A 13,302-nucleotide genomic window follows, 5' to 3' on the forward strand; every position below is an offset into this window, starting at 1 on the left:
AAGACAGGCCCAAGACACGCTCATTAGCATCGATCTCCTCCACCGAAGGAACGCCTCACGATCCTCTCTCCCACCCAGTGAAAACGCTCGCAACCAAGAGGAGAGCCATCGGAAATCCCCGCGCCGTCGAGTATCATCCTTATTACGATAATGACAACGATCGTTGAATGGTAAACGAGCGTCAAATCGAAGAAAAAGAAAATATCGCGTAACACCCATGTATTATAGTACGCACAACAGCGCACGGTCAAGTAGAGAAAGGATAATTAAGGCTGGCGCGTCAAATTAATCCGTAGAGTCAGACGGACCCTCGTCACCGGCCACCACACCACATGGGCAACGTGTGTAAATACACACGTGATGCGTGCTCGCGCGAGACCCAAGGAAAACAACAAAAGTCCCTCTGCGGACAATGGGAAAAGGGATCTCGGCAAAAGCGCCGATTCATCCACTCGTCTTGGTGGTGGTGCTCCTGAAGACGCGCTCGAACCGGGAGGTCTATTGGGGCTTCTTTGCGAGTGGGGAATCGACACCGGCGAGTAAGCTTGACCTCCTCGATGGGAACTGATAATTGGTGCCACAGAAATCTCCTCTTCTAAACGGCACTCGAGTTAAGGGTCGTGATGGACGATGATAAATTGTTGTTCTTTCGTTTTGGATTATTAACCCTCGGGGGTGTTGATTTCCATATTTCTCTACCCATTTAGGGGAAATTGCATCCAATCGAATGTACATAAACTATTCGAAGTTGTGGAAAACTAAAAAGTTATCAAACACTTTTTTACAGCAAAGTTTATTTTCAAACCACTGCAACTATCGACGGAAGAGAAGGAAACTATACCAATCTTTTATCACTCATAACTACCTCCTCTAATCCTTCGTCCAACCAAAGACTTCTATGCTTGTTGTTAGCGTTATAAACAGTTGACCCAAGCTACCCTACATCTCGTGTTTCAAAAGTTTTTTTCTCATCGTCAGGTAAACCAGAAATCATTTTCCAAAATTTCATCCGAACCCAATTCTTGGGATCCACAATCTGGATAATGCCCCACATACGTGTACACGCAACACACGTTCATTCCATCCAGGGACTCAGTTGAGCAATCCACACGTAATAACACACGGAACGGATGCACCCACAAAATTAGAAATTCAGGGATGGGCAAAAGGTGCGTGGGTGTACATAAACGTAGGCTCCAAATCAAACAAACGAGAGAGTACATGGTACGGGGCACTCGGGCAAACAGACAGACAGACAGACGGTCGGACAACTCTTTTGGAAAAGAAGGAAAGAAAAAGTTGAACGAGGGGGGGGGGAGAAAGGAAAAGAGACGAGATCATGAATGGCAGCCTTTATTTTTCGAGATCTCTCGGAGCACCTCGTCATCGTGGTCCATACAAGCCAGTCCGTAACAGAAGCTATACATAATAACACGCTCTCACGGGAGAGATGGAACCGGATTCTCCGATGACTGACAGCCTCGAAAGCATCGTCATCGTAGCACGCGAGGAGGGGGGGAAGGAGGGAACGTACGGTTGTTGTTGCGCCGTACACGTTGGGCGTCCGGGTGGGCAGGTCTTGGCGTCTGCATCAACATCATCAACAGGCCCGAGTTTAAACGCTAAGCACAGCCAATCAGGCGTTCCGGAACGAGCACGAGCATCGTTAGGTATGAGCATACGAGGCCCGCCCTGGGTGTGCACGTGAAGCAGGTCTCAAGGCCATGGCCCGTTGGAGCTCGTTCATGTGTGTGTTATTCCTAGAAGTGTTTCAACTTGACGAGCTTTAAGGGTTTCCTTTTATCAATGGTGATTACTGAATCGCCGATGTATATAATGAGGTAGCAGGACTTTTGCCGAGTATTGTCGTTTTGATAAGCTGGAGTATGGCTCTGAATAGCGTATGGAGAATGATCAGGAGTGTTTGGGCTTTCTTGGAATGTTGATACAACTAAGACGTCAATGAAAATGAAAACGTTAGGTTTGAATTTCAAAGGTGATAAAGAGTAGTCCGTTCAGAGGATAAAATAATTGCTAAGCGAAAAACTAGTCCTAAATGTACATACTTAGTTGTACACTGATGGAAGAAAAGAGTCCTTGCATTTGAGTCACAGACATTGACTGTTGATACAAGCAGCTACTCGATCGTTAACAGTTAATGAACCATGCATATGATGGTTAGATGAAGCTGAAACTAGCAGAAAAAGTGTAGCAATATCGTCAAATAACAAATTCTACCTTGAGTAATCTTAAAACTAAGACAAGTACCCCTTTATTTTATTGAATTAGGAAGGTACCTGGTCTAGTTTTAAGCGTACCCCGAGTAGAATTTATTATTTGATCGTATCGTTGCTGGAATTCGTTTGTTACTTTTAGCTTCATGATGATTAGCATTGGGGGTTACAAAAAAACATGGTTACGTTATAAAAGGCATGTTCATTAACTACAAGTGACAGCAACATAACTGCTAATGAATATTCGTTTGTTGTTAATGCAAAGCCTCAAATTATGGTTAATAAATAATTGATTAACCACAAGTAATCCTATATATCAGTGTTTTATTAAGAAATTAACTAGATTGAGGAAAAGCTTTTACATCGACGGTATAGAGTTGTAGGGATCGATTTATCATTAGTTTCAAATCATACAAACATTGCAATCGTACCGACCTAGACACGTTAAATTGTCCAAAAGAAAATGTGCTCAAACATATTACCCCGTTGCAGAATTTGTGCAAGGATTTCAATAAAACAGTATCTTCATGTACAAATGTTAGAATAATTTCATAAAAAATGCATTCTTACTATTTTCATGAAACTTTTACGCACAAATCGGAGAAATGGAGAAAAAATGGGGTTCGAATCCTGAATCGAAGAGCTCAATGAATATAGGGAAGCGTGTCTCTGACATACGAAACTACTTGTGGGATTATAACTAATAAACAGCAGTAGTAATATAAGTACAGCTGAAAGTTTAAAGAACACTCAACTCTTCATCCATGAGATCTAAGTGAAAAAAGAGAAGCGGACCACATTTGTACACACACGGAGTAAGGTTATTTACATTAGCTCTTTCTCTCCTCGTGCGTGTACGCTCCCATGCCCGAGGGGATTTTTATTGCTTGTTTATTACAACATTAAGAAGAAGAAGAGGGAGAGGAACACGCCCGACGAGAGTGAGACCGCTGGCGTCCCCAGATCATCTCTGGCGAATTGCATGCGTATATATACACATTCAGCATCAGCTTCTGGTCTCTTTATCGCTCTTCATACACACACACACGTGCGCGCTTACACCAAATAAAAGCTCCGAACCGAGAGAGAAAAGTTACCCAAGCTCCCTTGGGGCAACATGTATGTACCCGGTGCGTATTGTTTTTTTAACTAAAATCGACCGGTCTACGACTACTGGGCTCTCGTGTCAATATGTGTATACTATATGTACGCTGATGGATTTCGATGGAAATTCGTGTAATTGTACCAATATTTTTACAGATAGAGTTTGTGAGAAATTGACAGAGTTCTCAAACTACTTTTTTTCCGAGTGATAAAATTTTTCATTGGAAAGTCATAGAGATCATATACTTGGTTCATTTATCAGAAAACTCACATTCGTTATTAAATAGAAACACATGTACTCCCTTTTCTATGCATGAATTTTTTAAGGATTTTTTACAATATTCTTCAAGATTTCGGTAGCATGTTTTTTAAGAACTTTTGAATGATTTTTGAACATGTGCGTCCTACAGAAATTTTCAATATTGAAAACGGTATGATCACATAAGGTGTTGACACAAAACGTATTATTGATAATACTATCCTCATACGAAAACATGAAAACTGGATTATTAAAGAACTTTGTGGTATATTTATGAAAAGTATCACGAAGTGTCGATTGTAAAATTGTCAAGTGAATTGCTTGAGCCCCCATCAGTTTTGACATTGTCATGGAACAGTATCATCAACAATAGGTGATATATTTACGCCATACGTGACCATGATATCTGAAAACACGACCAAAGCCAGTACTTAGTACGCATTGGCAAGAATTGTGCAGGTACTCTTACAGAAAATATGATTCAAATTAAAAACAAAAAACTTTGATAAGGGTTCACAAGAATTTCATTGCAAATGTTACTCAAGTATCTGATTAGAGAGAATATATTGTTGATTTTAGAAAAAGGATTATTGTTTATATTATATTTGATACTTATTGTTCGTTTAAGAGAATGTTTTGACAACTCTTGTGACTCGAATTCAGGATTAAAATTTTTATCGATCAACCACAACGAAATATGCCAAAACTCCTTTAAAACTAAAATTACATTGAAATTTTGCATCATTTATCTGTTGCAAAAGCCTCATCAATTATCGGGTGACAAAACAAAAAACCCTTGAATCTTGATTTTTCTTGCATCATCGCAACAATCACGACATCGAAAATGTGAGGACCTTCGCGCCAATATGATCCTGCTATTTTCAGGATCATGAATGATTCTAAAAAGAATATTGCAGGACATCCTAGCTTCTCAAATGTTTACACATAAGAATCGCACTAAACTAACTTCTTTCAAATTGTAAGGTAAGTACCATTGCAAGTTTGACCAACCCCTTTCATCTGGACATCACAAGCACCAAACTGTTATTCTCGGCAATTTCCTGAGTGTACTCATAGACTCGAGCCAGAAAGAGGGAAACAAAACGAGAACCGCCCGAGCGTGCACTTAAATCTACGCACGTATACATAACGGATACATGATAAGTAGAGAGAGCCGGTGTGCGCGTATGTACATGGGCGAATAGGAAAATCCGGCCCTTGAAGAGCGGCCGGAAGGAGCCGCTGACAGGCGACGTGTGTCGCGTCTCTTGACGACACATATATATTCCGCACGCATGTATGCATGGGCTCTTTTACAATTGGACGCGCAGTAAGTGCAATTCTCTACTTGTATTGACTTTGAAACTAGAGAAACCAACGATAACGACGAGATGACACCCTCGAAGCGGGTAGATATGTATGTCCATTCAGTGTGGGTTGATTCGGGGGTTGTATCGTGTCACACATAGCCGGCGGCCAAGCTGCTATTTATGGGAGAACGTGATCCGTCGGCCGTCCTTGAGATTACGGACAAGTCCCTCCGCGGATTGGACTTGCGTGTAAATAAAACTTGTATTGTCATACGGACACAGTTTTTCCACCCTCTCTGTTGTTTAGCGGGTATCGGGTCGTTTGCACTCTATCGGGCTGTTTATATTCACTTCGCTTTCGTCAGTTTTTTTTGGGGTTGGTCCATTGTTTGTTTTACTTTCCTATCGAATATGGATTGTGTGAGTGAGTTTTCTTCTTTTTTTTTCTTTTTGCACCTCATAATTTTTAGAAGAGACGTAAGAATTCCATAGTATGACGATTACGAGGACTGAATAATTTAGACTCTCATTGTCCATGTTCTACCCATTGAGTTGATCCAAGAAATCATTGTTCCTTCGTTAATGACGAAAAGGGTTTGAAAGAGACAATTGAACAGTTTCGCTGAGTAATTTTTGGAATCGTATCGATATCATTGAGTTTACTATTTTTTATTGATGCAGCAAGCTTCGTATGTAGTTCAGTCGGCAGGGTATAGGTATCGTAAACAAAGAGCATATTCTTAATTTGAACCAGTGAAAAACCATTATGATTCCAAGTTCAGATTTTTTACTTATTCGCTACGCCATTCAGAAAAAAGTCCAATTACCGTCAGAAGAAATTTTATTACTGTTTATTAACCTTTTTCGTTACACAGACTGAATAAACCAATGCGACCGTCAGTGTAACAGGAGCTTGTTGTTATGTCTGACAACAGGATTTCACGAAGCATGATTCGAAAAAACTCACAGTTTGGATGAGAGACTCGTCAAAATATTTCGGGAAAACAAACGAAACTTGAGTTATCGAGACGTGTATTGTCGATGCCGCTAAAGTGTGTGTTGAGAAATATAACTTTAAAAAGAATTGACTAAATCGTTTATTGTTTTTTTTTTTTGAATGTCCAAAATATGTTTCAGATACTGATTAAAACAAAGTAAAACACGGGCTTATCCGACGCCAAAAGCCATGGATTTCAATCGAATGGTTTTCATTGTAGGGAAACGGCAAAGAAAATAATAGAACCACAAGAATTCCAGCCACTCGGGGGACCACGAGAACACGACGCGGTAAGCAAGAATTCGTCGAGGCACGTACTCCCCTTCTGACATACGACGGAAGAAGAGGAAACACCAAAGCTTGGTTTTGCACTACAACCACAACAATTTGTTTCTGGTACTACAGTTTGTAAATGAAATAACTTGGAATGAAGAACATTTTTGTACATAAAGCAAAGTTAGCACTTTTTGTTTCAGCGATTTCACTGTTCATATGCTCAAAAGTCACAACCAACACTTTCACCATCGATTATTTCGAGTTTTCTAGTATTTTTTTTACTGCCTGGTGTTTGACATTAAAAAAAACAAAAAAAAAATTCAGGGTTTTGAATCACTTAAAAAAATTGTTAAAACCATACAAAATACATCTAGCTTACTAGCACACAGTTTTTGGAGTAATTTTCTAAGGCCGTGTTTTACTAGGGAAAATTCTAACAACATAGAGTTTCCTTCAACTATTAAGATCCTCTTAGTAAATTGAAAGTATAAAATTATAGTAATTACTGTACCAACTTTGTAAGCTGGTGATGTTCTATCGTCTAGAGACATTTTAGTTTTCGAAATTTTATCACAACTGCTGAACAGAGCAATTTATGTGTGTCAACCATAAAACTTACCGCAGGTAGCAACAATATAAAAGTTGCTGTTCTGAGCAGTAAAAATGAGTATTAACAGCGAAATTCTCTACGCAATGAAACGCCATTCTCTTACAATATTAGCGCAGTAAGTATAATTTTTTCTTTTATAATATGTCTCGACTTATTGGTATTATTATTATTAACCTTGGATATTTAGATATACTTGCTAAACCGATTTGCTATATTAAGTCTGCATACACAAAAATATTATGTTCAAGACACTGGTTCGATAGAATAAAAGAAAAGTCTCATTTAATCAACCAAGAACTCATGACACGGTAAATATCGAACTTCAGAAACAAGCCCCATTTTTTACTATTAGATGGCACATTGAACCATATCAAATAGGAGTTAGAACAGTAATAGGGGGTAGGAACAAAGCTACGGAGGTACCCATAAACAGTCATCAGAACTAGGATTGGAACCTCAACTCGCTACATTCTAGAATGATAATACACCATTTTTGTCATTATGATCTTTTGTAATAGAAAGAAAAACTTAGAAAGTTTATAACCACTTGCAATAACCCCTGCAACATTATCTTCTCTCACCAACTAACCTTCAACAATTAATGAATCCAAGGCAACAGTAACTATGAGACACACTGCACTAAGCGCGCCCACCTTCAGATTCAACAAATTAACCCATCATAATAATATAGTCAAACACATATACTCACTGGCATATCTAGGATCATTGGTGGTTGGCGGCGCGGGCGTATACCAGGGATGGTGATGAGACGAAACCGCGTGGGACCTCATGTGATCACCAGGGCCTCCACCACCCGTAACCCCCGGGCCACCATGATGATACGGCGACAGCTCGGCCGTGCAGTACTGGTACTGAGGGGCAAGTTGCATCGTCGCGTAGGGATTGCCCATCGCCCCCATGCCGGTGGGGCCGCCCGCGACCCCGCTGTTGCCCACAATTCCCCCGGTGACCCCGTTACCCGCGCCCGTTATTGGCCCTGGAGTACTCACACCAGGGGTCGAACCCCCGTGTAACGGTGGACTTCCACTCGAGGCGCTCGAGCTGCCGGTATTGTTGCCGGCCCCGACCCCAATGTTTCGACCACAGGCGTTCGCGTAGGGCGAGCCCTGACCGTGGGCTACAACCCCAACGGCGGCGGCGGCAGCTGCCATCTCGAGCTTTCGGTACGACTCCTCGATCGGCGAGAGGATGTCGGTGACGCTGAAGGGTGTCGTGTGAGCCCCACCTACGCCAGCTTGCGCGTGCGACGAGTGCTGATGCTTCGGGGAGAGGCTTATCGCCAGGTCCACGCCGTTCAGCTCAGGCAACAAACCCGCTTGTTCCAGCTCCGTCTGCTGCTGCTGCTGTTGTTGTTGCTGCTGCTGCTGCTGTTGTTGTTGTTGCTGTTGTTGTTGCTGGTGCTGGTGATAGTTGGCGTTACTGGTCTGGCTGGATGTGTTGGCCCCGGCTGACTGGCTGCCGCCACTCATTTCGGCCAGGACCTCGACGCTCCTGCCGTCGAAGTAACGCAAATACGAACCGCAAAGAATTTTGGCGACGCTTCCTTACAAAAGTGACATACTCTTCTCTCCTTCTATTTCTTCGTCTCCTTTTATCCGTCCAGCGAACGTCGTCCACGGAACACGACGACCGCTATACCACGTGTACTGTCAACAACAATAACTGCGCACTTTATACTATATATCACCTACACCGTCGCGCACTTGGATTCTCGTGCCCTTGTCGTCTGCACTCGCCAAGGTCTACAATCCGCCTCTGTCGTCCACCGCATAGTGTACATATGGCACACGCGCACACGCGACACCCACACACTCGATGCCCGCACTATGAAATTAATGTAGCAGGCAAGTATTAGGCTCTCTCCGCACTGCAGGCCGGCCAGAGCCGGCCGGCGGCCGACGCTGGAATATCGCGCGATCGGCTTCCGGTCTGACGGGTCGGCTGCCTCTTGCTCGGTACGCACTGCTGCCTATTGCTCCGGAATAAGAAGAAACGGAACAGGCCGGCCTCTCGAGGTGCACTCACGCGGTCCAGTACAGACAGAACTGGGAGAGAGGTGGAGGAGGAGGGAGAGGGGGGGTGGGGGACTAGGATCTACTTCGCGCGGACCGCTACTTCGGACCGTGAGGGCTGTTGATGCTGAGGATGATCCTCTCTTCGCCAAGGAGGGTTGTTTTCTCTTCCGGCAAGTGGACCTAGCTGTCCTTTTCTCTCTCGCTCTTCCGCGCGCACTGCACATACACGCACACACCCACACAGACCCACCCACCCGCGCGCGCGAGGAGAGGGCCGCCGGTTAGGAGACGCCGTTGGTGGCGGCGCACACTCGTCGGCTTCGAGGCTAGGTTAGCTGCTGCTGCTGCTGCTGGTACTCGCTAGCTGGGCTCTCTCAAGCAGCCTTAGGCTCCTGAAGGCTCGCTCGCACGCTCGGCCTGCCACCTCTATGGATGAATGGAGAGTACTGTTGGGGCTCTCCTGGAGAGGCCCGCTCACGGCCGCTTAGACCCACTCGAGAGACAGAGAGCGCGACGACGCTCAGCGGGCTGGGCTCTCGACTGCTGCAACCTCTCCCCCCTCCCCTACTCTTCTTGCAGCCTCCTCTTCTTCCACCTCACCCTCTGCTGCCGTTCCGACCTCTTATTCGGCCGCCACTACCACCACCACCACCACCACCACTGTGCTAGAGCAACCCCTTCCGTGCTACAGTTGGGCTGACACGGACTCGCTGGCTCACCTATGTGCGGGGATAAAAATCGGAAGCTGTGCAGGTATATGGGTACACACAGTACACAGTGGAAAGTCGCAGCACGTCGAGTGCAGTGAAGCCCACTATACAGGAGAGAGAAGTGCCTGCTATACCAAGAATCACGAGAGATGAGAGCTGGCTCTCCCTCTACTCTGTGTTTCCCCTGATCGCGTCAAAGGTTTGTCAGAGAAGGAGAGGAGTGTACAGCCTGCCTCTTTTTGGTCCATCATTGGAGGCTGTACTTGAGCTGTACGTAACTGGCTACGCGCCCTCGAGCTGTAGCCCAGGCCCATTGGTCCGTGTTCTCCAATAGGGCGTGCCATCACGCTCGATTGGCCAGAAGCCCCCCTGGACCCCCACTCTAGCGCGGCACCTGATTTGGAGAGGGGAGAATCGTCCCTGGGCAATAGCCAACCGGAAGTTCTGGAGCGCGTGCGTACGCGCCATGGCATAGCGGTGCTGGCACCTGGGTGGGGTGGGGGGGGGATTTTGTGGGGGGCGTGTTGGAGAGGGGCTAAAGGAGGCAGCACAGAGCAGTGCGGTGTGAGAGCAAATTTGTGCTCCGAACGACGCACTGCCAGCGGCTGCTGGGTATATATGTAATATACACTATAAGGTATTATAAGGTGTTGTCTGCGCACCCTAGTGAAAATACATATAATATAATATATACAATGAAGAATAAGCCATTGCGTCGTATGATGGGTTCACTCGGATTATAACTACTGCTGCTCCTGGCATGCGGGTTGAAAGTTCGATGCACACTGAGCGATTCGGAGGAATGCAGTCTATGAGATAGCCCGAGAGCGAATTTCTGAGGGAGAAAGTGTGCGTCTTTGTATGTGTGTGTGTGTATATGTATTTCGCAACGAGCAAATAGGAGCGGTAGGTGGTATATTGAGCATTGGACCGAGAGAAGGGAGTACGGGAAGTCGATTGCACAAGTACTATTGTGGGAACGAGATTTTGCGGTATCAGCGAGATTAGGGGGTTTAAGATTTTTTTATTTGTAAGATATGCATGCATGGATCTCAGTACATCAAATGAAATTTAATTGGATTCCTTTAGGCTCGTAATGTTAAAAAATAAAAAAAAGTCTGTTAATTTTTTTACAAATTATTATTTATTACATGCGTATAAAATGTAAGCAGAGTACTCTATACAATGCAACAATTTTTTACTACAATAAAATCTTTGGTAAATTTTTTAACAGTGTGTACTACATCCTTTTCCTGGGAATATTTTGTGACATGACATACTCATTAAATACAAAAGTGTGAATTTGAGGTGATAGGTTATCTTAATGGAATTCGCAACAGTCGATCGATTTCAAACCAGTAGTGGCAAGGGAATCTCCAAGATATAGTACTGTAAACTCTTGTAGGTTATTAGCTTTTTAATATTTAAAATCCGAAAGTAAAAACATTTATACGATTTAAATATGATACAATTTTTGTCAACTTATTCTACCAACAACACAAATGTGGGGTTAATATTTAAAATTGGAAGAGGAAAATTAAAGGCGTAGGTTTAAGTATCACGTGTAAAAAGTAAGATTCTGAAATCAGCTAACTTCTAAAATGTTTATTCATTTTGACTTCTCGAATCCAAGTAAAGTTGAGAATTTACTATATAAGAATCGGATTATTATGCCGAAGGAAGAAATGTTGGACAATATTGTGACTACATACTTGGAAACTGTATGAAAGACACGGCACCTTGGATTTCTAATATTTAGGAAAAATTTTTTCATCATATTTTTTTCGAACAACAAACAATTGCGAGTCATTCCACTAGCATTTCAACAGCACGTTCTATTCTTATGTTCTATTATTCATTTTTTTTCACAGTATGTATATAACAGCTGGATAGCAAAAAAACAAAAAGATTGATAGTAACGTAGCTATAAAAATTTCCGTCTGCAAAAAAAGTTGTTAGAAATGATAGCAGTAGCAAGTTTATTTTGTTGAAAATAAAATGTTAAAAAACAAATATTAGCATTGACTAACAGGAATCTTTCGTTTTTAACTGTAATGAGAAGTTTGAGTTCATCCAAAGCTATGAGAAATTTTGGTAAAGACATTGGCAGAGGTGGTCATATTAGCTGTACAAATGTCACACCGAATTTTGTTAACATCGCCTATGGAGTGTATACAGATAAGGTATTGATGTCCAAACGACGATTTGATGATATCGTTTTCTTAAATATAGATGTTCAAGTTTCGTTGACTAGGAGGCTACCACGCTAACCACTGAGCCATCGAAGCTCTTTATGCATTGTATTACTATTTTAACGTTAAATAATGAGAAGATACACGAATACAGTACATTACAAATCTAACAACCATACGATCTGACTTTTTCCTTTAATTTACAAATGATTAGTTAATTACAATGCACACTTTGCTCGATTGATTTTTATAAATGATAGTTTTGTACGTCTTTTCATTACGTAACGTTAAAGTATAGTTGTAAAATTAATTATAAATCTTATTATACGTATAAAAGTAAGATAGTCAAGTCAATAGTCAATATAACAGCTCAGATTAGATGCCACCAGAAAAGATAGCCTATAGTGAACAAGTGAACACTAATTAGTACCTTTACGTATTTGACGTCACAAAAATATTGATATTTGGTTTGCGGTGTTATTTTTCCCAAGCGATAAAAACGACCTCAGGCGCTTGCCGATCATTAGAGAATACCCGAGCTCTGTCTCTCATAAAGAAAACAAAAAATCTATCACTTATACTAAAGAAAAAAAAATCAAACTATATCACTTCCAACTAATAAGAGAAAATTTTAATCCCGTAGCTCTAAATTTACAAAAAACACCCAAATAAGCTAAATTTCTTGCAACAAATACAGCAATACTGCACGTATAGTTATACTAATTACTGGTTCTACGAAATTGAAACAAATAAAAAACCAATGCCTACACCAATGAGCAATAATATAGCTCCGTATATTTCTTCTTCAATTAACTGCAACTTTTATGTAAATATTTACAACCCTTAAGATTAAACATTGGCGAATAACATGTGTGTGTGTTTTCTAGTAAATTTCATATCACATCACAATTGACAACTACTTTGTCAGAAAGACTCTTTTACTGTCTTAGAGCTTAGGTCTTACTGAAAACAACGTATTTGTACATCCAAACGCCATACGAAATTTCTTGGAAGCAATTAGTTACCTCGTAAACCGTTAATTAGACCGTATACGTCGACAATCGTACCATTGATGAGTTATTTTTTTCCCGTCATTATACGCACCAAACCATTTTGATTCTTACTAAGTCTGTGCGACAATTGTAACATCAAGTGATTTTTTTTTGCTCAGCACAAAAATATTTCCGCACAAAGTGGTTACTTCACACACAAGCAAATAAAAATACTTATTTACGTATGGTAAAATGAGCAAAAGAACACTGTATGCAAGTAGTATAAGATGAACTCCACACATTATGTATAAAATAAATATTTTCTAAAGCTTAAGCGAACAAAATTTTCATCATACTTCAATGCCATCATTTAAGGCTTAAAGTCTCCAACTTCCAAGATTTTTTGCAATGAATTGTGGGAGTACGATCAACGCTCATGTGTAAAAAAACGTTAAAAGCCGCTCATTTATTTTATCAGTTCCTGTGAAAAGATGACTCAGTGAACTATTCAAATATTATTTATGTTTCAAGTGATAATACTACACGAAATCAGTAGTTAAACCTTCAACTGCTGCGTGACTT

The 13,302-nt window shown here is 41.8% G+C and overlaps 1 protein-coding gene across 1 annotated transcript in view; it reads right to left on the reverse strand.

Annotated features, from left to right (window-relative positions):
* The window catches only part of LOC106638844 (homeobox protein Nkx-2.4), a 41,389-nt gene extending 32,733 nt beyond the window's left edge, over window positions 1–8,656 (reverse strand). Inside the window, exon 1 of the mRNA XM_089594563.1 lies at window positions 7,500–8,656. Within this exon, the coding sequence (XP_089450689.1) occupies window positions 7,500–8,280 (781 nt within the window). The 5' untranslated portion in view covers window positions 8,281–8,656. The remainder of the gene's footprint in view (window positions 1–7,499) is intronic.
* Between the last annotated feature and the right edge of the window lie 4,646 nt (window positions 8,657–13,302).

Source organism: Copidosoma floridanum, unplaced genomic scaffold (assembly GCF_036245765.1).
Source record: "Copidosoma floridanum isolate Cflo_tuat_1 unplaced genomic scaffold, Cflo_Japanese_pri ptg000021l, whole genome shotgun sequence".
In the NCBI taxonomy this organism is placed as follows: domain Eukaryota; kingdom Metazoa; phylum Arthropoda; class Insecta; order Hymenoptera; family Encyrtidae; genus Copidosoma; species Copidosoma floridanum.